The sequence below is a fragment of the Schistocerca nitens genome, chromosome 1, assembly GCF_023898315.1.
Source record: "Schistocerca nitens isolate TAMUIC-IGC-003100 chromosome 1, iqSchNite1.1, whole genome shotgun sequence".
NCBI classification, from domain to species: Eukaryota; Metazoa; Arthropoda; class Insecta; order Orthoptera; family Acrididae; genus Schistocerca; species Schistocerca nitens.
This window is the reverse complement of record NC_064614.1, coordinates 1,140,235,234-1,140,262,056: the sequence shown is the minus strand read 5'-3', so window position 1 is coordinate 1,140,262,056 and position 26,823 is coordinate 1,140,235,234. Positions and strand designations below refer to the sequence as shown.

The following is a 26,823-nucleotide window of genomic DNA, read 5'->3' as shown; positions in this document are numbered from 1 at the left end:
GATCAAAACTTACTGCACACAAAAGAACAACGTCAGCACCCTACTAATGCGATGTTGCTAAATGACTAAATGAAACATTGCTACGGAATATATAGCCACACCTCTCCATCGACGTCAGCACTTGCATCAAGGTCGACTGAGAGAGGTATTCCGCAAAAGAATGCTTAAAAACGCGATGTTAAACAAATAGGTCTAATATTTTTGAAAAATCCGCGCCAGTCTCACACACCAGACATTTTTTCAACTTCGGACATTATCCAGACAGCATTAAAAAGCCAGGGCTGACTGAGCTAATCCCAGTCGTATGGTGAGCCTAATCCTATCTTTATAGTTCGTTAGTTAGATGTTCCCTATAAGATCTGAATGATTCTTTTATCGAAATTATGAGTAACGAGTCAGTTTGCAGAATGTGTTATCAATATTAACAGTAATGAACGTATTTTTTAGTCTCCTCATGCAACTGCACTTAACATCAACCTTTTTTACAAGTTAACAGCTTTTAAACTGAAATTCATCCATGGAATAGGAGGAGTTGTCCAGGAGAAATTACTTTATGTTAGATTTAAAACTTGCTTTGCTACCTCTCAGACATTTTATATTATTGGTCATATAATCAAAGATTTTTGTTGCAGCATATTGGGCTCCTTTTTGAGCTACTGACAGCTTCAATAAAGCTTAATATATTTTGCAATTGCTGTAGTTCATTTTCTTGCGATCCATCTTTCATTTCTGTACAATGACATACCATCAAAATACAATTTCCGAAATTATTTTTTAAATTCAGTGTCAGTGTTAGATGCCCACAGTTAACTTTGGTTAAAGATATCTACACCTATCCGCCCCTGATATGTCTCTTGCTTTGAATATACTGTATAATCTCCCTTAATCTCTCTATTTTGTCCTCTTCGATTTTCGCATTTATTAGGCCACTATTCTCCATTTTCTCTTCAGCACATTCATCTTCGCTTTCTGTTGATTTACCACATGCTCTGTACAGAGATGCTGCCCATTCCACACATACGTTTGATAAAGTCTCGTTACTTTCTGGTATGAGAGATACGTGCTTTCTACATCTACAGCTACATGTACATAGATACTCCGCAAGTCACCGTACGGTGCGTGGCGGAGGGTGCGTTGTACAACTGCTAGTCATGCCTCTTCCTGTTCCACTCACAGATAGAGCGAGAGGAAAAACGACTGTCTGTATGCCTACGCACGAACCCCAATTTATCTTTTGTTCGTGATCCTTACGCGAAATATACTTTGGTGGCAGTAGGATCGTTATACAGTCAGTTTCAGACGCCGGCTCTCATAATTTTCTCAATAACGTCCCTAGCAAAGAATGGCCCTCATTTGCGAGTAATTGAGGAAAAAATGTTTCGTAATTTTGCATGTTATTGTATATGTTTATAATTCATAATTGTACATATAGTGGCGTTGTAGCGCACTGGTTAACATATGTGCGTGATGGGCCGAAGCTTGTGGTTTCGAATCTCGTCAGGTCCTTCAGAGTTTTTGTATTTTTAAATAGTTATCGAAAGGAATTTGATCATTATTTTTATTCGATTAATTTGTTTAAATGTATTCTTTTAATTTCTTATCCTTTGACAAGTCATTTTAATCATCGAATTATCTTCTACATTTACTCTTAGTTTTACTTCCTACCATTTGGAATCTTTGCGCAAGTGTTTTTAGTTTTTTTTCTTAATTTCGATTTAATTTCTTTCATTTGATGATTTTATGTTTTTGTCCATGTTATTACATTCATTGTTTCTATTCCTCATTTGCACATTTATTTATAATTCCTTCCTTCTTTTAAATTTGCATCTGCGTTAATTTGTCCATTGTGCAACGGGCATGTGTGTTTTACGTATTGCTATAATGATAACAATCCAAAAGATGTACACCTTGAACATAACGAAATTTACACTGACACCACTGCAGAGCCAATTTAACTATATTATTTATTTTGCTTTTTAACCGATAGGTCGGCATTTTCAAACATCTAAATATTGCGATACAAAAATAATTAAAATGAAATGCACAAAGATTCCAAATGAAAAGAGAGTGATGGGAAGCAGAAATAAGAGCGCATAAAAAAGTTCATACGCTGATTAAAATGGTGTGCAACGAACTAGAAATTTAAAAAAATAGATTTAAAGCAATTAATTGGATAAAAATTACGATTGAAGTGACTTCGACAACTATCCAAAAATAAAAATTTTAAAGCTCTGGAAAAGGTAGGACCCCCAGCCTTCTACACGTCAGGCTTATACACTCGTCACTGTACTACAAAAAATGGTTCAAATGGCTCTGAGCACTATGGGACTTAACATCAATGGTCATCAGTCCCCTAGAACTTAGAACTACTTAAACCTAACTAACCTAAGGACATCACACAACACCCAGCCATCACAAGGCAGAGAAAATCCCTGACCCCGCCGGGAATCGAACCCGGGAACCCCGGCGTGGGAAGCGAGAACGCTACCGCACGACCACGAGATGCGGGCACACTATACTACGCCACTGTATGTAGAACTATCAACTTTAAAGCTCTAGAACATCACGCAGAATAACGAAAAAGACGATGTCACCCCTTGGGACCTCTCCTTGTAAGTGGAATGCTAGTAACTGATTTTTTTTCCTTTTTCTTTTGCTCCTTTCCCGATCTTCTTCGATACCGAAGCAGCACTGATCGCAAGCTAAAAGCTAGTATTTCACACACATATCTTCCTCTTTTAATTTCTGGAGGTATGGTAAATTACTCAAATGTCTCTCTACTTTTTCGCAGTTGTTCTCGGCTCTTCAAGTTATTATAACACTCAGATTGTCGAATACTTGCTGAAGACCACTGTATCGTGAAGGCGCCCTTCAGGCGGAACTACATCTCGTTTGTTTCTGAAGGCGACCTTTTCTTGGTCTACCGCCAGGTTCGTGAACGAAGATAGGGCTAGTATGTAGTTGCAGCTGTAGTTCCCTCGGACCCTGAGATAGCTATAATCAGAAGAGTGTCCTTGACTATATTCTGTAAATGATTGCCCGAACTTATTTGTGTAGTACTTATTGGTTAACAATTCAGAACTTGTGCAATAATTTCATAGAGAGCAATTGACTATATTACTCGCTGTGTTGTTGTTGTGGTCTTCGGTCTTAAGACAGGTCTGACGCAGGCCTGCACACTAGTCTATGCTGTGCAAGTATCTTCAAATCTCAATAACTACTGCAACTTACATCCATTTGAAATTACGTATTGTATTCATACCTTGGTCTCTACAATTTCTGCCTGTAATACCAAATTGATAGTATCCTCATGTCTCACGATGTATTCTATCAACTGATTCCTTCTTTATTCGTGTTGTGCAGGAAATTTCTTTCATCCTGTGTTCGATTCAGTACCTCCTCATTAGATGAGGAGTCTTCAGCGTTATTCTGAAGCACCACATTCCAAATGCATCTATTCTTTTCGTGACTGGAATGCCTATCGTCCACATTCCACTTCCGTACAACACTACACTACAGACAAATAAATTCAGAAAAAGAATGACTAACACTTAAATTTATATTCGATGTGAACAAATTCCTCTTTTTGAGAGATGCTTTCCTTGCTATTGTCAGTCTGTATTTTACACCCTCTCTACTTCGGCCGTCATTAGTTATTTTTCTGTGCTAATAGTGAAACACATCTACTACATTTAGGGTCTCATTTTCTAATCTCTTCCCCTCAGCATCGCCTTAGCTAATTCGACAACATTCCATTATCCTTGTTTAGCTTTCGTTGATGCTCAGCTTATAACCTCTTTCCAGCGCACTATCCATTCCGTTCAGCTGCACTTCCAAGCCCTCTACTGTTCCTGACAGAATTGCAATGTAATCAACAAATCCCAAAGTATTTATTTCTTCTCCTTGTAGTTTAATTCCAGCATTTCCACATTTTTCTTTGTGTTTCTTTACTGATTGTTCTGAGTGGAATGAATAACATCGGGGACAGGCTACACCGCTGTCTCACTCCCTTCTCAACTAGTGCTGCCCTGTCATGTTCTTCGATTTTTGCAACTGCGGTCGGATTTCCGTACAAGCTGTATATAACCTTTCGCTCCCTGTATTTTATCCCTGCTACTTCTACAATTGCAAGAAGAGTATTCTAGTTAATATTCTCAAAATTTTCCCTATGTCTACCAATGCTACGACCGTACGTTCGCTTTTCTTTCACCTACCTCCCGAGGTAAGTTGTAAGGCCAGTATTATCTCACGTGTTCCTAAGTTTCTGTCGTACCCAAACTGAACTTCCCCGAGATCGGCTTCTAACAGTTCTTCCAATTGTGTCAGTATTTCACAGCCATGACTTATACAACTGATAGTTAGGTAATTTTCACACCTGCCAGTATATGCCTTCTTTGAAATTATTACATTATTTCATTATTACATTATTTCTGAAGTTCAAAGGTATTTCGTCTGCTTCATGCATCTTGTACAACATGTGGATTAGTTTAGTCATGACTGTGTCTTTAAAGGATCTCAATAATTCTGACGGAAGGTCGTCGAACCCAAGGGTCTTGTTTCGACTTAGAGTTTCCAGTGCTCTGTCAAATTCTTCTCGAGTGTCGTATCTCGCATCTAACCTTCATCTAGTTGCTCTCCCCTTTCTAGAATATTCTCTTGAAATTCATTTCCCCTGTAGAGCTCTTCTGTATGTCCCCTCCACCATTCAGCTTTGTCTTCACGCTTATTAGTCATTTATCCATATGAACTCTTGATATTGATGCGGTTGTTTCTCATTTCTCCAAAGGTCTCTACAATCTTCCTATAGGCGGTATCTATCTTTCCCCTAGTTATACTCGCTTCTACAGTCTTGTGTTTGTCCTCTAGCCATTACTGCTTAGGCATTTTGCCGCTTCCTGAAAATCAAATTTTTAGACGTCCGCATTTTCCTTCGACTACTTTATTCGCTGTAGCTTTATCAGCTTTTTTTCCTTTCGTCAGTTAAACTATTTCCTCTGTTGTCCAAGGACTTCCATTAGCCTTGACTTTTACTTACTTGCTGGTTTTCCGCCTTCAGTATTTCACCCCTCAAGTCCATCCATTCATTTGCTACTGTATTATCTTCCCATGTGTCAATCAAATATTGCCTAATCCTATTGTTGAAAATCCCAATAGTCTCTGGTTCTTTCATCATATCCACGTCTCATCTCCGTAATTTCTACCTTTTTGCAATTTTCACTACCCGTCATTTATGCGAATAGAGAATTCTCATTCCTCCCTTTTGTCATTACCATTCATTTTAAAGGATCCCGACGATAGATCGCTAGATGGCCCCCTTTGTGCAAACAGCCACCGGATCAGCAAATTGCAGTTCATGACCAGTACATTATGGTCAGAGTAAGCATTTGCCCCTTGAAATGTTTTCCAGTTTTAAATATGGGCAAAAAAAAAAAATGGTTCAAATGGCTCTGAGCACTATGGGACTTAACTTCTGAGGTCATCAGTCCCCTAGAACTTTGAACTACTTAAACCTAACTAACCTAAGGACATCACACACATCCATGCCCGAGGCAGGATTCGAACCTGCGACCGTAGTGGTCGCGCGGTTCCAGAGTGTAGCGTCTAGAACCGCTCGGCCACTCCGGCCGGCAAAATATGGGCAAGTAGGCAATCTAGCGATCTGTCGTCCGAATCCTTTAAAATGAGTCGGAATGACAAAAGAGAGGGGTGAGAATTCTCAATTCGCGTAAGTGACAGGTAGTGCATTTTTGCTATGAAGCGACGTTACAACATCATGCACAGAGTATTTACAGAGTTAATTGACAATGAAAGAGCAAAAAATTATAAAGACCGACGGACGGGGTTCATTGTTTTGTACATCAAAATGAATTTTGGGCTAAAATTGAAGGCCTGGAGTATGCGAAGAAGTTTGTGGTACAAATAGCAAAATTTCTGAAGTCGCATGCATTATTACGTAGTCAGCTGCAACAAATTTCAATGGAACCTAACGGAGAGAATGAAGACTTCATATGTCAATGCAAAGTACGTAGGTTAAGTCGAGGGGGATACCTGGAACGACTTTTCGAATTAGAACTCGCTTTTGGTGAATTTATGAAGCAAAAAGGAGTGGAGGAACAAAAATTAGAACATCCGGGATGGAGTGCAGACTTCGCATTTTAAGTGAATTTGACTGCACACTGCCGACAGTAACACATTGCAAGGTAACTTCCATCTGATTTGATGGGGATGCACTTAGAAAGAAAATCGCGTTGTAGAAGGGGCACATTCTGACACAGTCCAGTTCCCGAAGCTCACTGGCGTTAAAGGAAATGCAAAGTTTGAAGAATTCATTGTGGCCCAGGCAGAATTACAGGGGTAGTTATAAAGATTTTGAGAACATTATCAACCTTACGACTGTTTCCAAGCTAATTTCGAGGCTGTTTACCGTCTCAGTTGAAAGAGCCCCTTTCCATATGTAGATGTAACTGACTGCCCTGCAAGGTAATTCCAATTATGACAAATCTTTTTACGTTATAACTGCCCAGGACGTCTACATTGCTTTCCTCAGGTAGAGGTTCATGTCTCCATAATGAGGTTTCAAAAGTGCTATAATACTGCGATGGACATATTTTTGTGAAAGACCTTTTTTGGATTAGGCGTATGCCTGTATCCGGCTGTTTGTCCCGCAAAAAAATTATATTTTGTCTTCAGCTCACCAAAACTAATTAGACAATACTGAAAATTTGTTTTGTTTGTGACCAATGTTTTTGAGAAACGTTAAATATAAAACAAAGATGTATGCAGTGCGACAGCACTTCCATTTAAACGGGGCGCGTTCGCGGCTTTCAGTTCTTCCCACTGCTCGCCGTCAGAGTGGCGTGGCGATGGGGTAAATGTGGAACGAGGCTTAGTACGTTGGCAACGGGACCTGGGCACGGCCCATGAGCCGAAATATTGGCCGCCCCTGCTCTAAATGGTGGTGGTACGTTTCTACGGGACCAAACTGCCGAGGTCATCGGTCCCTAGGCTTACACACTACTTAAACTAACTTACGCTAAGGACAACACACACATCCATGCCCGAGGGAGGACTCGGACGGGAGGAGTCGTGCGAACAACGGCAAGGCGCCAAAGACCGCGCGGCTTTCTCGCGCGGCCTTCTAAACGGTCCAAGGCTGTAAACATCTCCTGACTGGTAGGTGCAATAATATCTGTATTCTCCTCCTCCTCACTTTCTTCTGATGACCCTTCTTGCACCTCGGTCACAGCTTTCAGCACATCAGATGCCACAGAAGCACATACGGCAACACCATCGTCTGCACTAATGAATTCCTCAAAATTAATCCCAGGGTTTGCAACATCTTGCAAAATTGTCCATTCATCTGGTGAAATGGCAGTGTCCAACTAGCAGACATCTCCAGTGTTGCTATATCTCCAGGCTCTGTTAAGCACTTCTGTAAATGATGTGGTTACACGGAGTTCCAGGCTGCTTCAATGGCTTTTATTGCATCAAGCAGATTCCAATTTGGGGTTGGCAATATTGTTTTCAGCAGCACGAATTGCAGCTCTCGCAAGTCGCTTGTAATAAGCTCTTTTCATGAGAGAAGTTATGCCTTGATTCAAGAGCTGAAAGTGGCTTTTTGAGTTCGGTGGAAAAAACTGAATCTTTACGTTGGTTAGTTTCAGATCCTCTACGTTATGGGCAGGGCATATGCCCTACATAAGAAGATTACGTCTGTTTCGAACAACCATTCGACTACTGAAACGGAGGAATCGCTTGCGAAATGATGCGCCGTCCAATAAAGCTTTCTTGTGCTGAGAATAGATGCAAGCTAAAGGGTCCATATTTATGCTTCTAAAATAAAACGGTTTCTCAGACCTACCGATAACCCAGGGACGAAACTTCTCACTGTCGTCAGCACTACATACAAGTGGAACAATTACACGATGTTTCCTGCGTGCTCCAGCATGGCACTTATCATTGTCTATATCCAAAGAGTGATTTGAAAAAAAATTTGTAGAAAAATACAGTTTCATCCATACTGAACACATCACATGAGGCTTATTTTTCCCTCTCGGCTGAATTCATGCAACCAGCTGTTCGTACCTCCTCAATCAACTTTATTTGCTTCAGCACAAATTTGTATGGATGAAACTGAATATCACTGTTGGAATCGATGCAGCCAACAGGCAGAAATACTAAGATCTTCGATGACGGTATTTTTTGCAATCTCATTTTCTTTTAACTGAATCATAGGGCCACTTAAAGGTATATTAGATGTACGCACATGATTGAACCGCTCTAGCAGTAACGTCTCGATGTCATACTTAGCGTTAAGAAGTCGTTTGGATTTGTTTTCGGAACCAGATGCAGCAGCTTTAATGTTTTTTTTTCTCGATTGTTTATTATTGTAGATAAGGCAGGCTTGGGAATTCTAACTGCTCCGGAATTGTTTTCTTTTTAAAACGGTCCACTTCATCCATAATCTTAAGCTCTACTTACACATTTACAGCTGTCTGTTTCTTCTTTACCATGTTTCGCATTCTATCGTTTGTAGGTTCTTAATCAGTATTCCAACTCGATTTGGCTGTCACTAAAAGAACACTGCACATAGGATATGTTTCCAAATGTTAATGCATACATTATTGGATTTATTCGAATGTACCGTACGCCCTGATTGTTGAAGTGATAGTCGCGGCTGCCAGCCCACAGTACGTTAGAAACGAGTCAACACTGGCTAGTTGGCTTTGTAGTTGCATTTCTAGCATTCATTTCGGAAAAAAATTAATACTTAAAAATACTGTAACGTCGGAAGTTTGTATTACTATGAAATTTATTTACGCTGAAGACTGAAGAAGAGTTCGTGATACTGCTTAACTGAAATTCGTGTTAACCGATAAAACTCCCACAAGAACTAATGTATTCCTGCAGGGGCCAATATGTTTTCGCGTTAACTGCGAGTTCACCTTTTCTAGGTGCTTCAGTCCGGAACCGCGCGACTGTCACGGTCGCAGGTTCGAATCCTGCCTCGGGCATGGATTGTGTGATGTCCTTAGGTTAGTTAGATTTAAGTAGTTCTAAGTTCTAGGGGACTGATGACCTCAGATGTTAAGTCCCACAGTGCTCAGAGCCATTTCAAGTGTCTCCAGGGCTCTACAACTAGCTACAGTTACTGCAAGGTTCCCACTAACAACGATCTTCAAAGCAGACCGCTCGGTCTCCAATAGAACACTTACTGGTTGCAGCATGTGTTACATCATATGCGCAAAAGAGTATAAATTCATTCATCATCGTGTGTGAATCTGATTGAGTTCCTCTTGAGTTTCTCCTTCTGTGTTTGTCTCAGATACCACGATGTTCATAAACACGGATTAAGGTAGTGCAATGGTGAGATCTTTCATACTTAGACTGGAGAAATCGTGATATATTCGTCTTGTTCTACCTATTTGATAGCTTTTCTGTCGATGTCCTAAATCGCTTGAGGCGAATGCTTGATCTTTTCCCTAAACAAAGCCGCAGATGATTTCTTCACCAGAATTTATCCATCTTTGGAGGTGAGAGGGGGGGGGGGGTGTTAAACGATATGATATATGATTTTCGCCGTCATCTGGAGCCTTTACAGTAGTGAAGTCTGCCAGATGCTGACCAAAGTTGGAAATGCGTAGTTACAGTAAAACAAAATTTTATTTAATAGCACCTTTTAATGGTATGTGTAATAAATGTCTTATCGAAGCTGTGGAGTGCAACTTACAAAAGAAAAGATATTTATCTAGCTATCAACGCGTTTCATGGCAGATATTTATTACCTGCTATGTAGTAGCTTCTAGTGTTGCTGGAAAATTTATCTCTTCATAGGTCCTGACTCAGGGTAAAGTGAAGTGTTAGAGACTGTATTATTAGAGCTATGGTTCATATTCGTGAAGACATGGAACTCAGACTTCAGCATAGTGCGAGGACCGGTCGAAATTATTGGTACCTACGACACGAACCCTCTGCAGTGCCGAAGAGGAGCTAACACGCCCCGCTGAAGGGGAACTGCTTACAGAGGCATATGCCACAAGAGAAGTACTTGAGTAGTGCTTACGGTGCAGGCGGCGATGCCCCCAGTGACCGGCCCGGTGCACACGTTGTTGTCGTTGAGGGCGCTGTAATTCTCCAGCAGCTCGTAGCACTCGGTCATCCCGATGACGGTGACGTCGACGTACTGCAGGATGTCCGGGTCGTGCGGCAGAATACCGCTCTTGGTGCTGCCCCAGCCGGAGAGTGCAGCAATGGATCCAGCTGAGAAAAGCATTGAAGCTTGCATGCAGAACATGTATTTCATATAGTTATCAAATTTTATCGTATGGTTCATAAAATTCGTGAATAATTAGCGAGAGCGATCATTATTTAATATCAGTTTAACTCAATGATTATTTGATCACCACAAAGAAGAAGCCAATCGCTAAAACTTGGCGAACGTATCAGCCAAACAGTCGACGGCTTTATTCCAACAAGCATCATGCTTATCACTTAACAAGGACATGCACTGCTGAGATATTGTACTCGCATTCGGGAGGAAGGCAGCTGTAATTCCCTCCTGGAATGCAGATTTAGGTTTCCCATAATATCACTAAATGTCTTAAGGGGAATGCCAAGATGGTTTCCTTTGAAAGGATACTACCAAAATTTACCTCGTTATTCCCCGATCCAAGTACATCCTCCGTCCCTAATGACCCTGTCATCGACGGGATGTTAAACTCTAATCTTCCTTCTGATCGTGAAAATACGTGCATCCATCTTATGCAAGAGGTCATGAGCATGTGTCCTGGCTCAGAGTTTCTTATATACCCCAGTACCAAAATGAACCATAAGGTTCAACGTCCCGTAGGTGACGAAGTCATTAGAGGCGGAGCTTGGATTGGGGGAAGAACGGAGGAACAAATCGGCCATGTCATTACCGAAGGGCCGCGTGAAGTGGCCGCGTGGTTAGAGGCGCCATGTCACGAAACGGGCGGCCACTCGCGCTGGAGGTTCGAGTCCTCCCTCGGGCATGGGTGTGTGTGTGTTGTCTTTAGCGTAAGTTAGTTTAAGTAGTGTGTAAGTCTAGGGACCGATGACCTTAGCAGTTTGGTCCCATAGGAATTCACACACATTTGAACATCTGAACATTACCAAAGGAACCGCTCCGGTACTTGCCTTGAGGGAAACTACGGAAAATCTAAACCTAATGGGCGAACGGGAATTAGTTTCGCCCTCCTCCCTGAAAGAATCCAGTGTTTTTCCGCTGCTACAACTCACTCAGTTGTGCCTCTGTTCGAGAATCCTAGTGTCTTCGACTTTACTCATTGTGCTACAGACCGTCTCCATGGTATTACAATAAATTCATGATGGGCGCGCCGGTACGCCTTCAGGGCGCCAAACATCAGAATGAAAATTAGCAGCAAATATGGCAGAAAATTCTAAATCCATCCCTCCCCACGAACGCACGAAGAAGATTGTATGAGCTAATGACAGAAACGATAAACACAAAGGAAAATTATTTTAAGATAAAAATGACTGATTCTTCGATATATTTTGAACGTAGAATTGAGGGACCCTTTATTAATTTGTGTGCAAGCTTTACGAAATTTGTAATTGTACGAAGAAGGTACTGACCCTTACTCGTAGGTCTACAAGGGGGCATAAACACTCAAAATAGTTCTGATCCGGACTGGAAAGTCTTCCCTGTGACGAAAAATAATGCATATTCTTGAGCATGCATCCTTAGTTAAAAGAAAGAATACCTCGCGTATCACCAATGGAAGGTGTAGGGCCTACTATAGGAGACGTGCCAATTGCAGGGAACAATTCAAGAATTTCTTCACGCGGCGCTATAGTTCATCTAAAGAAGAGTTATTGCTTCTGTCTTCCTTCAAGGAAACATTCTTGTTTTTTCAGCAATCACGTAGATCGCAAGTTCGGTTCCCCTAAACCACTTGAGACTTTTTTTTTTTTTGTTGAAATGTCTGGAATGTTATACATCCAGTCTCGTGAGGCCATATGAGGAGCCGCTTGGATAAAAGAAGTGAAGCTGACACACTAGCCACCAATGTGGCATGCAATATGCATTTATTTTGTTGCTACCAATGTATTGTGTCGGGGCAATTAGACGTGTCTAAGGCTGTATGTGATATATTTTATTGCGATCAAGACTCAGCCTTTTAGTTGCTTTTCCCCAGAGAGTGGCATGCTATGTTATTCAGTTTCCGACTTAACTGTAACAGCTATTCTCATCCACAACCGAAAACATCTTTGGGGTTAACCGCTACAGTTAAAGACAAGGAAAAAATGCTACCCTGCCATGGAATATGATGGAACATACAATGGATACAAACTCTTTTACTGTTATTTGATAATTCAAAGAAAATTTCTGCTTCCTACTGCTTAGGTAATACAGGCGCGGAGACGACTTCCTGTTACATGGCTATTCGTCAGACTTCAGTACAGGATTTCGAGTACGCCAATCTGAAATTGACAATTTTTTTTAATGTCGCTGCATAACAACTATAGACCTACACGATGCTCTATTGTTACGTACCTACTGAAAATAATCCTCTAGCCTACAAGAAACATATCTAAAGGGACGTTTACTATATTTTGGTTCAAAAAATCGATATTTTTTAAATTGCATTTTGGGATCTATAAAAGTGTTTAGAATCCATCCCTGAAATGGTTTTTCCAAATATGGAATGGAAATGTTTTGTTATTTGCGGTTGAACAGAAAAATGCACCTGTCTGAAATCGGCCTTTTTCACGCACCAGTTTTTTTTTTCTTTCGGAGGACGCGTTATTGTGCCGGTGCTTGGGAGGAAACACAAAATTCAAATGAAAGTTTAAACGCGTGTGTTTGGAAATCAGCCCCCTGGTGCGAAGACTGTGGAGATTGCGACTTTCCTGGCAGTGAGCAGTTTCAACGAAGGATATTCAGCAATTCTAAAGACAATGACAACGTTGAACATCACCCTGGGACTCTAATAGACGCAGTTCGCCAAGCATTCGTACGACCACCGGATTCAAGTGGCCGAAAATCGCTTGTCACCGGCCGTACGAGCGGCTATGGAGCAGCTCAGGATGGCCCAGATCGAGCAGAACGCCCTCTATGAGGAAGAGGAAGGACTAGTTTATGGACCCGTTATAGCAGATTCAACTTAAGTTGCATAATATTGCATTTATATGTAGTCAAAACTTCAAACGCGTTTTTCTCGAAATGACTTTTTTTTCGCGCAGTATGGTAACTTGAAATCGACTGAACCGACTGGCATGATTCTTTGTTTCCGACGAAGCTAAGTAAATTGTCTAGGAGTTGTATCACTTTTATTCCGATCCATCAATTATAAATATTTTTTTCTTGGCCGACGAAGTCGAAAAATCGATGAAAAAAACCCTATTTTTTTCAAATGGCCGCCATTTTGTTTCCTATGGTCCAAATAACTTAAGCGAGGTACAACTCCTAAAGAATTTATATACTTCGCTAACGTCAACTCAATCTTGATTTCGGACGAGCCGGCTGACCTGTGACAGACCGCGCGTGGAGGTCTACATCGAAATTTTGTTTCGTTCCGACGGTACTTCCCCTTCTATCTTCGACATTTCCGGTCGAAAAAATTTCAGTTTGTAGAGGAAATATCAATAAATATTTTGACCAAATTTGACATTGATATCTACAACACATCCCGAGAAAAAAAATTCTCAAAGAACATGCTTTTTTCGGGCTAAAGATAGTAAACCTCCTCGTAAGTCGATTCTCTCCACACTTTTTCAGCTTTTGTAGTCCTGTCTTCCTCAGTTGCGTGTAATATTACGGTATATTGATAATTTTTACTTATGCACCGTCTGATAGCAACTGCTGTCAGACGGTCCATAAGTAAAAATTATCAATATACCGTAATCTCTCCACACTGTCACATAGTTGCTGCTAATACTTTACACACAGAAAATAATTATAGAGAATAGTTCCATTCTTCCTTTATGAAGCAGTCCGCAGCACAGAAGGCGTCATCACTGTTTTCTCCTACCTGCACCCCCTGCCTTCCTATCTGATATTTCTGCTCTTCGATGACAGATTTTGTTTTCTTCTCCAGTGTTAGTAGAAGAAGTCACGGCGAACAGACACGCGCATGCGTTAATGATGACTGTCAGCTGAAGATAGAGAACAGGTCAGATCTGATGCTCTTTTCCTACAGGTATTAATCACTCAGAATATTTAAGTATTTGGACCAGGATGTCAGTTAAATGATATACTTTCTACGAGATAAAGTTACAGAAAGACATAACTATGTTTATAGCATTTGTAGGTGTAGAAAAAACTTTAGCTATGTTGACATACATTATTCTAAATTCTGAAAGTATCAGGGATAAAATACAAAGAGAAAAAGGTTATCTACAATTTATACAGAAACCATAATCGATGGATATGAAAGACAGGCAGTAATTGAAAAGAGAATGAGATAAGGCTGTAGCCTTTCCCCAGTGGAACCGAAGAGAAATTTTGAAAAGGAATTAACGTTCAGTGACAAGAAATAAAAACGTTAAGGTGAGAAAACTGGTTCAAATGGCTCTGAGCACTATGGGACTTAACTTCTGAGGTCATCAGTCCCCTGGAACTTAGAACTACTTAAACCTAACTAACCTAAGGACATCACACACATCCATGCCCGAGGCAGGATTCGAACCTGCGACCGCAGCAGTCGCGCGAGAAAACTGGAAAAGGAAAGAATCGTAGCACTTGAGATGTGGCGCTATAGAAAGACGCTGAAAATTTGGTGGACTAAAATTTAAGAAATGAGAAGGTTCTTCGCAGATTCGGCAAGGAGAAGAACTGTCTTTAAACACTAAGAAGAAGAAAGGACAATATGATATCCCATGTGTTAAGACTTGGCACGTAAGGGATCTTAGAGGGTAAAAACTGTAGAGGAAGACAGAGATTGGAATGTGCCCAACAAATAACTTAGGGTACTAGATGCAAGTGCTACTGTGATACGTAGAGAGTAGGTGGTACAGGAGAGGAGTGTGTGGCGAGCGGCATTAAGCCAGTCAGAAGACTGGTGAAACAACCAAGTTTGCCGATCACCACCTAATTCCGTCAGACAGCACAGGATTGGGAAAATCCACTGAACGGAATGGATAGGTCTTGAAAAGAGATTATGAGATGAACATCAACAAAACTAAGTCAAGATTAATGCAGTGTAGTCGAATTACATCAGGCTGCTCTGAGGAAATTAGATTAGGCAATGAGACACTGAAAGCAAAAGATGTATTTTGATATTTGAGCAGAAAAATAATTGACGGTGTATGAAGACGTGAAGAGATAAAAAAGCAGATTTGCAACGACGCAACACAATAAATAAGTCACTTTTTTGAAACTCTGTTAATCAGCACCCATTGCGACGCAGAAATTTGACATTTAGTTCAAAGGTGCCTACCACCTACGCCGCGCGGGTTTAGCCTAGCGGTCTCTGGCGCTGCAGTCATGGACTGGGCGGCTGGTCCCGGCGGAGGTTCGAGTCCTCCCTCGGGCATGGGTGTGTGTGTTTGTCGTTAGGATAATTTAGGTTAAGTAGTGTGTAAGCTTAGGGACTGATGACCTTAGTAGTTAAGTCCCATAAGATTTCACACATTTGAACATTTGATCCTACCACCTACGTCTGTAATGGGCAAAAGTGGGGCCTTCTCCGACACCACTTCGGGCTCGATGACGCTTCAAATAGCAAAGTGTCGATACATGTCAAAGAAAGGACTGATTTCAGAAGTTCACATGACGTCTAAGATGAGTTAATGAGGTCATATTATCAAACTTCGTTATAATGCCGCCCAACGCCACAGTGGACGTGTTAGACGATGGGAAGGTCGTCAACCTGCCTTTTCCCACATATCACCCCTTTTCTTGACGCCTCTGCGACTCAGGGCAGAACCGAGAGGCGAAGAATTGAAATCACGCACTTTGAGTGGCCAAGAGAAACGTTTCATACATAGCGCCACTGAGATCGACACGAAAGGGCCTCATGAGGTGGGCATAAAGGACGTCAATGAAACCACCCCTTCCCTTGAGGCGTTGATTCCCATACATTTCGTGTTCCAAAACGACAGCACACAGTGCGGTGAGCAATGCAGTGATGTTCTTGGGAAGCTTTGACATTGCTGACACACCTAGGCCGTTTCAATCCTTCTCTAAGGACATTCTGGGACTACAGTGTCACTGAACGTGGTTGCACATTTTTAGAATGTAGCGTGATTTCAATTTTTGCTGTAGTGTATAGGGCATAACCCCATTAGGGACCGTTCAAAACCTTTCGATGAAATTTGAACGTGATCCAAAGCATCGGAGAGTGTTCCTGCTTTCTGAGCGCTGCTGTTTCGTGCCCTCCTTTGTCTTGATCACGGGGTGAGTGGTGCGACATTGCCATGTGGATCCCTCTACGACTCCCCAGTTCTCAACAATCCCGGTGACATCCTCACTTAATCCCAGGCGCCGGCGTGACGGGAATCCCTTTCGACAGCTCTTGGATTTTGCAAGGGCCAGTTCAGCGAGGTAGCACCATTCAGCTGAGGTGTGTTGGATGGAATCCTGTCACGACGGCGCCTAAGAATCAATGAATGGCTGTCTTTGTACAGAAACATTTATACAGAGCCCAGCAAAGGTGCAAGTAAATCCGAGCGTGTTGCCGAACTTGGCGGGCGGTGGTGGTGGTGGTGGTGGTGGGGGGGGGGGGACTTAGAGGGACCTTTTGCCGTCTTATTCACGCATTTATCAACGCCGTGAACCTCCTCCCCCTCACCACGTTATCACGCCACAGAAGGGCGCCAAATACGAGGACTGAAAGACAGGAACACCCTTTCTGCTTCGAATCATGTTCAGATTTCGTCGAGTGGTTTCAAAAGATCCCTAGTAGTGTCACACTGTACAACAGAGAAAGAGCTACGGTTGATCTACACTCGAAAGGTTATGGTCATGTTTATGATGTTGCAGACCCACAATGTTCTTAGACAAAGGTTGTATCGGCCGGGAGTTGTCAGCAGTGTCAAAGGTTGTCAAGAACGTCTTCCCGCTACAGATCGCACTGTGAACTGTCGTTTTCTGACGCGAAATGTGTGGGAAACAACTTCCCATGCTAGGGGGTGATTTCATTGTCTTTTATGCCACCCCACTGAGGCCTTTTCGTATCGGTTCTGAGCTGCGGTGTGTCTGGAATTTTCCCCTCGGCCACTCACAAGAAAACCGCGTTATTTCAACGCTGTGCGTCGCGTTCTAACCTTTATCGCAGATGAGTCAAAAGATGGGGTAAAATTTGGGTACGAGGGGCTGTGACGACCTTGCCATCGTTTGACACGTCCACGGTGGCATTGGGGAGAATCGTTGTGAAGTTTAGTTTCAATGCGACATTATTAACACACCTTACACGTCACATGAACTTCTGAGCTCTGGCCTTTTTTTCGCACTTGTCGACAGCTAGTTCTCTGAAACGTCGTCGAGGCTGAGGGAAGTCGCAGGGTGCCACGCTTTTGCACCTTTACAGAGGAATGTTGTAGTCACCTTTGAGGCAAACTTCAAACTTGTGTGTGTCAATGAGAGACAGTTACGAGGTCTTGAAGTTTGACCCTTTAACTGCTTTGCGCAATGTGTTATAAATTTAAGTGTTAGAGAGTCTTTTCTGAAAGTTTGTGGTTGGGGTGTAGCCTTGTACGGAAGTGAAACGTGGACCACAAATGTTTCAAATAAGAAGAGATAGAAGCCTTTCAAATGTGGTGCCTCAGAGGAGTTCTAGAGATTAGGTGGATAGACCGGATAACCAACGAGAACGTACTGATTCGAACCAGGCAGACGAGACATTTATTGCCCAAGTTGACGAAAAGAAGGCAGTGGGTGACAGGATCCTGAGGCGGTAAGTGTGATGGTTAAAAGTTGTAGCGAGAGAGCATGTTTCGACTGAAGTAAGCAGGTGTTCTAGGTTGCAGCACGCATGTAGATGAAAGGTCTTGCTCAGGATGACTTTCAATAGTCAGACTTTAACGATGTAGACTGACACTTTGCTTTGATGCTATCAAAGGGCAGTTCGTAGGGACGCCACGGAAAGCATATCCATTCTATATTCTTGCATTTGTCAATGACTAAAGGTGCTAAGACAAATAGAAGCATAACAGAAGCCTCAAGGTGAAGTTTACTTACCAGTGGGAACACTGTCAGCCACGGGAAGAGCTATTTTCTGTACGTAGGTGTCCAGGGTGAGCTCCGACTGCAGGGTGAAGACGGCCACGTCGTTGATTGCAACGTTCCTGTGAACACAGATCTTATTCATTGTTCCTGCAACTCTATCATCGAAAAACTCTGTTTTTTGTCTCTACACATGTCGCTAAACTACTGATCTGTAAGCATCAAACTAACGCCTATGAAATAATATGAGGTATGAAAACAAATATACTTAACTTCATAACGGCGAGAAGAGGATAATAGAGTCTCAAAATAATCCATTGCTGTTCATCTGTCTCCATAAGCTAAGATTTATTGCACTAAAAGGCATTGCACCAAGATGACACTGTGAAATACGAGGGCGGAGCAGAAAGTAACCTCCGATTGGTCACAGTGCGGGTTGTGGGGGGAGTAGCGACGCCATCTGTGCGTTCACGCACTCAACAGGTCAGTCGGCATCAAGCCGTGGTCGAGTGAACGTCGTACCTGCGCTAGTTTAGTTTTTGTGGCAGTCTGAAATGTGTGCTGCAATAGAAAACCCCGCCAAATGTGAAGTGCGTGCTGTCATAAGGTTTTTTACAGCCAAAGGATATTCTGCAGCAGCTATTCATCGTGAGCTTTGTGTCGTGTACGGACCAAGAGTTATGAGTGAAGGAGTTGTCTGTGAATGGGAACGTTTATTTAAAAGTGGACGAGAAAACGTTCATGATGAAGAGAGGAGTGGTAGACCATCATTGGTGACTGACGAACTCGTTCAGACAGTTGATGCAAAAGTTCGTGAAAATCGACGTTTCTCAATGTCGGAGTTGTCTACTGGTTTTCCACAGATTTCTAAGACTCTCTTGTACGAGATAGTGACAGCAAGATTCGGTTACCGTAAGTTCTGTGCACGATGGGTGCCCAAAATTCTTACCGACCACCACAAAACTCAAAGAATGGCCTCTGCATTAGACTTTCTGTCACGTTATGAGGACGAAGGAGAACCATTGTTAAACAGAATCGTGACCGGTGACGAAACCTGGATTAAGTACGTGAACCCTGAGACAAAAGAACAATCAAAGATGTGGGCACATTCAAATTCGCCTACCAAACCAAGAAAAGCCTCGCAAGATTTTTCTGCCAGAAAACTGATGGAAACGGTGTTTTGGGATGCCAAAGGGGTGTTGTTGGTTGAATTCATGGAACGTGGTACGACCATTAATCAAGACGTGTACTGTGAAACAATAAAAAAGTTACGACGGGCTATACAGAACAAACGCCGTGGTATGCTGACTTCCGGTATCGTTTTTTTTGCACGATAACGCCCGTCCTCACTCTGCTCGCAGAACAACGGCCCTTCTTGAGTCCTTCAAGTGGGACGTTATCAACCATCCACCTTACAGCCCAGACCTGGCGCCAAGTGATTCTCTTCATGCATTTGAAAAAATGGCTCGGGTCACAGCGGTTTGATGACGACGAAGAGCTCAAAGATGCGGTCACAGGCTGGCTCCAGGCACAAGCGGGTGATTTTTATGTAGAAGGAATTTCAAAGCTTGTGAAGAGATACGATAAGTGCCTCAATCGCTATGGAGACTATGTAGAAAAATAGTGCAAAGATGTAGTTGTAAGATGTATATATTAAAATATTTTTATTTAACTTGGTGTATTTTTTTTAAAATCAACGAGAGGTTACTCTCTGAACGGCCCTCGTACAATATGCTACACAGTGGTGGTACACAAATGAAATTGTGCCATACACGGCACATCAGAAGGAGACCCCTAGTATGGGCAGAATTCTTCGGTACTGTGGGTCAGACAACGTGTTGTGCGCGTCTGAGACACTGTATTCGAGATGGAGAAAGAAGATGGCACAGCGGCTACGGCATTAGTGGCTCGTTATAGAGCGGTCAAAATTAACGTGGTACACTTTCGGCCGAAAGATTAATTCTAACAGTGTACCCACTTCCACTATTGACCTCAAGAGTGCCTGTCCAGCAGTGGGAAGCGTTTTCCAAAGCCGAGTTATTATGCCTAATCCACGGTACATCCGGTGGGGAGACGTGCGTTGTGTTTTGTGCATCACACTCTGTACTGTCGTTCTGCATGCTTCGAAAAGAGGGCTATCACACTCGACAAATGTTACATATAGCCAATGGTCGGTTCCCCGAAACGAATTGTGTAAAAATGAGTGCGTTATATTGTTGCCAGGGCCCCATTCGATGCACACATTATGTCATGCCCAGTGTTGTTTCGCGGTTATCGATCTTAGTCCTTAGGCACTTGTGTTTTCTGATGCCAGAGCAGCTGCTTGAGATACCGGCGACAATGCGCATATTCGTAATAACGAGTGAACTGTTGTTAAGTCAGTATTATTCTAAGGCGCGTCCAAGTGCCTACAAAATGTTGAGTGACGGGTCGGACCAGTTTTCTGGACTACAGCAGTCTTTCAAGATACGCCGGTCAATCTCCGTTCTCTCTGTCTTTTGTTGGTCCCCTCTTGCAGACTCCTTTGCTACTTTAACAGATCCTGTCATTCCTAGAGAAGATACAATTTTTTGTAACTGAATTATATGCTGTTATTTAGAAGTGAATATTAAAACGCCCAACATGAATCACCAGAAATGAGTGGATTTTACATCGCAAATAACCAGCAATATAACAGATAAATGAGTAAACGTAAAATGTAATAAAAATATTAGAAGTGAACCACACATTATGGGAAGATCCCTTATATGTACATTACAGATGCTTCAATTTTTATATGAGGAGAGGCTTTGTTTTGGCTCATGTAATGATTCAAATTTCAGCTGTGTTCAGCTCTGGAGGGCCGGCCGCTGTGACCGAGCGGCTCTAGGTGCTTCAGTCCGGAACCGCTACGGTCGCAGGTTAGAATCCTGTCTTGGGCATGCTTGTGTGTGATGTCCTTAGGTTAGTTAGGTTTAATTAGTTCTAAGTTCTAGGGGACTGATGACCTCAGATGTTAAGTCCCATAGTGCTCAGAGCCATTTGAACCAGCTGTGGACGAGCACCACATTGTAGCAGCCGACTGACGATATCCCACCCATTTTAATCCTCTTTAAAAGGCCAAAAAAAATCACGTTAATGTGCAGGTCAGAGAACAGGTCACGTACTCTATAGAGTAGTCTTGAACATCCTATGTGACTTGTGGATGTCCATTTGTTATTCACCACAACTGCGAGGACCCGTAGAAAGAAGCTAAGCAATTTAAACTTTTCAAATTACCTCATATTACGTGTGCAACACGAAGGAGTTGGAATTTCCCCTGATAATCAAGGACCCTGTTGGCAATCATGACAACGTAACTGTTCGTCCAGTACAAAGCTTAATAATGTACTCTGGCGGATGACGATCATGTACTTCTGTGTCCCAAGCGTGTTTAGTCATCACTCCCGTACAAACTGAAGAGAGATTCATCGGAAACGATTTTTTTCTATCAGTCCGCATGTTATTATCTGTATTCGCGACACCCCTGCAGTGCTAACTACACAGCTCGCGATCCACTGCCGGGGCTAACTATTCGTCCGTTCCTCTTCAGATCATGTTTTCCTCAGATACACCTCTGTGTTTATAATACCCACAGTAAAAACTTCTGTTTCGCTATGACACAGACAGAATAACGAGAGTCTGCTACTGCCTCCATTCCGATCCTATAACGTGTTCCCATGGAGGCGTTTGGCGTAAATGAAGAATAATGCTATCTAATGTGACGTTTACTGCGGCAGGTACGTGCACACAGCCTTCTGTGCTCCGCTGTAACCTTTATGCAAAAAGATACCGAAAAATTTGTGAAGTCGATTTTGTATGACCCTTATTCCTAGACATGGGATAAGGTTTCGTGGCACAGAAATGGATGTCCTTACTGCCACTATCTCTGTATTGCCAGTGAAAAATACACATGACTTCGGCTGTATTTGTGTGTGTGTGTGTGTGTGTGTGTGTGTGTGTGTGTGTGTGTGTAAACGCTCCAGACTGAACGGGTTATCTACAAGGAACTTACACGTAGTACAGAGTAGAGGTCTTATAAACAAAGCGTCGTTATATCATTCACTGCAATACAGAAAAGCTTGTGGAATGGTTTGCTTGGTTTGTTTGTTAAAATATGGGGACTGTTGAACCGCTACGACCGTCAGTTGACACGTATTTAGAAATCTAATTGCAAGTTTGCATCGCTACAAAATGATGATTATCACGTATATTATGAACAGTATGTATTAATGAACATCTGGAAGGAATTAGCGTTTTTATGAACGAAAGTGAAGGTGAGTTTTTTAAAGTATTTATTTCTAGTGTTCACCGCAATTTTGGGTGACAGTCCCATCATAATAATTGCTCCATGATGATCATGTGGTAGCAAGACTGATCAACAATATAAATAACTGTAAGTAGGCTGTTTAGGTTTTTATGTTGGTAACGTCATGTAGCGCTCTGTGTGAAAATCACTGACTGTGCTGTGTTCAGTCTATGGCTGGTTTGCATTGTTGGAATATTTGCTATTGTAGTTTTGGGCAGTTGGCTCTGAACAGCGCGTAGCGTTGCGCAGTTGGAGGTGAGCCGCCAGCAGTAGTGGATGTGGGGAAAGAGAGAGCAGAATTTTGAGAGCAGACGATCTGGACGTGTGTCCGTCAGAAAGAGGAAATTTGAAAGACTGAATATATATATATATATATATATATATATATATATATATATATATATATATATATATATATATATAATGACTTTTGCACACTATTGAGCTGGCAGTACTGGCGCTCGCTTTACTGCAGTAGTTCGAGTAACGAAGATTTTTGTGGGGTAAGTGATTCATGAAAAGTATAGGTTATTGTTAATCAGGGTCATTCTTTTGTAGGTATTATTGAAAGTCAGATTGCATTGCGCTAAGAATATGGTGTGTCAGTTTAGTGTTGATCAGAATAAGTAAAGAGAGTAATGTCTGAGTAGGTTCAGTTTTGCTCAGCTGTTTGAAAATCAAATAACGTAAGAGCTTTACCAGCACAGTCATTTATAATTTTCCAAAGGGAACGTTTCATAACTACTGTAGAACATTCCATCAATGTTTTCATTCATGTAGGAAATTGTTTTATCAAGAAGTTATGGAAGAATCCAGTAAAGTAATGCAAGGTTACCTTAGTGACAACGTAGCCTTACTATAGTGCAAAACAGAATAATAACATTCTTTTTAACTCAAAATGGTATGAACCTTTATCCCTAAACCATTAATACTGACACATTAATTGCAAAAGTTATTTAGAAACTAAGCTATAAACTTCTACGATTACCACGAGCTCCTACAGATCCTAGTTTACTTTAACTATGAAAGAATTATATTTTAATAAGAAGAAGCCATGGACGTCAGCTTATGCCAAATAAAAGGCACCACCTTGTGATGCATCCTTACCCCCAAGGCTTGTAATCAGGGTGCAGGATCTGGTCTGCCACTTCGATCGTCTGTTCGGTCCCTTCGTCAGCACTTAAATCGTGTTCTCCGGCTACTGCCTGCAAAGTGTAAATACAGGATGTACAATAAAACTGCAAGGTTGTCATATCAACTAATGTAAGTAGCTCCTTATAAAGATCCGACTGTTCATTACGCTGCTTCGTATAGCTTCAGAGACAAATGTGAACTGAAGATGTGGTATTATTAGTGCATTCAGTAACAATCGAGTGCACAGCATCGTATATAATTAATAATGGTAGAATCATCAGACTGTTCGTATATCATCCAACAAAAAAATTGAAGCACTCTTACTTATTAAGTGAAACCAGCCATCTTAATTCACAAAAATCTGAACCGAAAACGTGGTTTGTTGTGGCAGTAACAACCATTGTAGGAAATTAAAACAAAGAAGCTAAATTTAAGTATGATGTAATCATTACAAAAACCGTGTAGTTCTTAAAAAATGACTGCCAGACGTTGTCATCAATTCAAGACTACTAACTTAATACATATTATATCACGCAAACAGACATTCGGCAGGTGTAGTAGTAGTAGTGGTAGTACTAGTAGCTTTATTCATCCGTAGATCTCTTTTTACTACAATATTGGACATGTCAAAATATTTACAAGTTTAGATCAATTTTTAAAAAAGCTAATTCGTATACACATATATTTACAGACTTCTAGTTAGAGACGGTTATTAGATTTACAATACTTTTTTTTACAAATAACTTATTAAATAATTTAACGCCACACTGTTCACTCATATCTCACTATCCTTCACTGCACACACTATACACACATTGTTTCATAACACTTCACTCACTACACACACACACACACACACACACACACACACACACACACACACACACACACACAAACGCACTGGTGATCTCTGGGCCATTTTCTGTGCTGCAACTTCCCATTTGCTATCCTGAAAAGCTGAGTCAGCACCCCTCCATAATGAGTGAGATGTAGAGCTCAGAAAGAGGAAGAGGTGTTGGTATTGTGCTACTCATAGCTTGGGGGTAATTAGTTCTAGAAACGAAAAAAAAAGTGAAGGTGTTATGCTGTATGTTGGATATTTGATAATAATTATTATTATTATTATTTATTTGTATAACATTTTTTTATCAAACCCCTACTCTGTTTTATATGGAAGAGTCTTATGAAATGAAGCAGCCAACTTTTAACAATTTATGGTATTTCTTCTGGACCTCATTGCAATTTCAAGATGAGGGTGAGTATAATTTACTTGCGATTTAAGAGAGCCAAGGCAAAAGCTGTAATGCAATATAGTTGTTGTAAATTATCATATTCTATGGTACACACGTTTGTCGTCTCAAATACATTTTTGTGATAACTCCTTCTTTCCATTGAAATAAAACAGTACAATACTGCGAAATTTTGCGAAAATATGCCGGCTATTGATTGATACAATTTTACAGTATGTTGATAATTTTTATTTTGGGACGGTTTACTTACAAATGAATGAAACACAGGTTTTGTGCAATACGCATGTCGCCTTTATTCTTTGCAAAGCATCTTTAGTGGTCTGGAATATGTACATTTTTTTGTTTATACTATTCAGTTTACTTTGTCGACATTGTACGTGTATATGAAGATTGTAAGCACTTTTTGCATTCCTATGGTGAGGTAATAATTAATTGCAGATTTCATGGATGTTGGCCTATATGTTGTGTTTTTTTCCTTCTTGTAGCTGTTCATCTTATAACTCCTATTTGAAATTTTGTTTTCAGACTTTCGTTTTGATGTTTTGTGTTTGAATGTGTTTTTGTGATATCTGCGATCTCTCTCTCTCTCTCTCTCTCTCTCTCTCTCTGTGTGTGTGTGTGTGTGTGTGTGTGTGTGTGTGTGTGTGTGTGTGTACGTGTGTACGCAGCCGAGTACGACAGTACTACAAAAGTTGAAAATGATACAGATTTATTTGGTCTTAACAACACTGACGCTGCTGTAACATATTTCGGAAACGCTAGGTGAAAAAATTTCTATTAGGCGTTTTTTTCTGTTGAATCAAGGAGTCATTGAAGTTCGAAGTCTCAACGAAGTAATACCTACTTGAAGATGAAGCAAAGAAGAGCACAAGTAAATAAAAGCTTTGATAATCAAGAACAGATACAAAGTTAATCTGCACTGAAGTCATTGTTAATAAATCTTATCAGACTATCTTCGTTTAATATTAAATGAAGGAAAAGAAATAGACACAGAAAGAAATCCATACGTCTAAGATCATAAAATTCACCTCATATTCTGTTCGTGAAACGTTAAAGATTTGTGGTCTTCGTCTTGCCTGAAGTAAATTTTTCAAAATTTTGCTCATGTAGATGCATTTTGGAAAAAGAAAGCTCGGCTTATGGAATACGAACTGGTGTTCACTGGTATACGCTTCTGTCATGTCACTGGTAAACTCGTTGCCGATTGAAAGAAATCCCTTTGCGCTATTAGCCCTGCTCGCTACTACAGCCTCTACATGATGTGGCAGTATAACAGCTCGTGTTCTCCCTTCCAATTCAGTAATTTCTGTTTTATCTACTTCTATCCATGCCTACATGACTGCTCTTGCAATTCACCTTCAAGCTAATTCTCTCCCGTTTCACTCTCGAACAGCGCGCGGGATCTGATTGCTCTTATTTTATTACAATGAAAGCTTCCCTCTATGTACGTGTGCCCCAACGGAATATTTTCGATTTACAAGGATAAAGTTGTTGATCGAAATTTCTTGAGAATATCCCGCCGCAACGAAAAACACATTTGTTTTAATGACTGGTACACCAATTCGCGTATCATTTCTGTGGCACTCTCGGCCCTGTTTCGCGATAATACAAAATGAGCTGTCCTTCTTTGAACTTAGTCAATGTCCCCGTCAATCCTATCTGATGTGAACTCCACACCGTGAAGCAATACTCCAGAAAAGGGTGGACAAATGTAATGTATACAGTCTCCTTCGTAGACCTGCTGTATCTTCTAAATGTCCTCGCCACAAATCGCAGTCTGCGGTTCACTTCCCCACAACTTTGTCTATGTAATCGTTGTAATTTAAGTTATTCGTAATTGCAGTTCAGCCGCGCGGGTTTAGCCGAGCGGTCTGAGGCGCTGCAGTCATGGACTGTGCAGCTGGTCCCGGCAGCGGTTCGAGTCCTCCCTCGGGCATGGGTGTGTGTGTTTGTCCTTAGGATAA

At 41.4% G+C, this 26,823-nt stretch overlaps 1 protein-coding gene across 1 annotated transcript in view; it reads right to left on the bottom strand.

Moving 5' to 3' along the window:
• The window catches only part of LOC126238756 (trypsin-1-like), a 106,242-nt gene that overhangs the window by 6,115 nt on the left and 73,304 nt on the right, over window positions 1-26,823 (bottom strand). The window contains exons 4-6 of the mRNA XM_049947810.1: window positions 23,583-23,680; window positions 18,164-18,270; window positions 10,064-10,260 (exon numbers count right to left, since the gene is read on the bottom strand). Of these exons, the coding sequence (XP_049803767.1) occupies window positions 10,064-10,260; window positions 18,164-18,270; window positions 23,583-23,680 (402 nt within the window). The remainder of the gene's footprint in view (window positions 1-10,063; window positions 10,261-18,163; window positions 18,271-23,582; window positions 23,681-26,823) is intronic.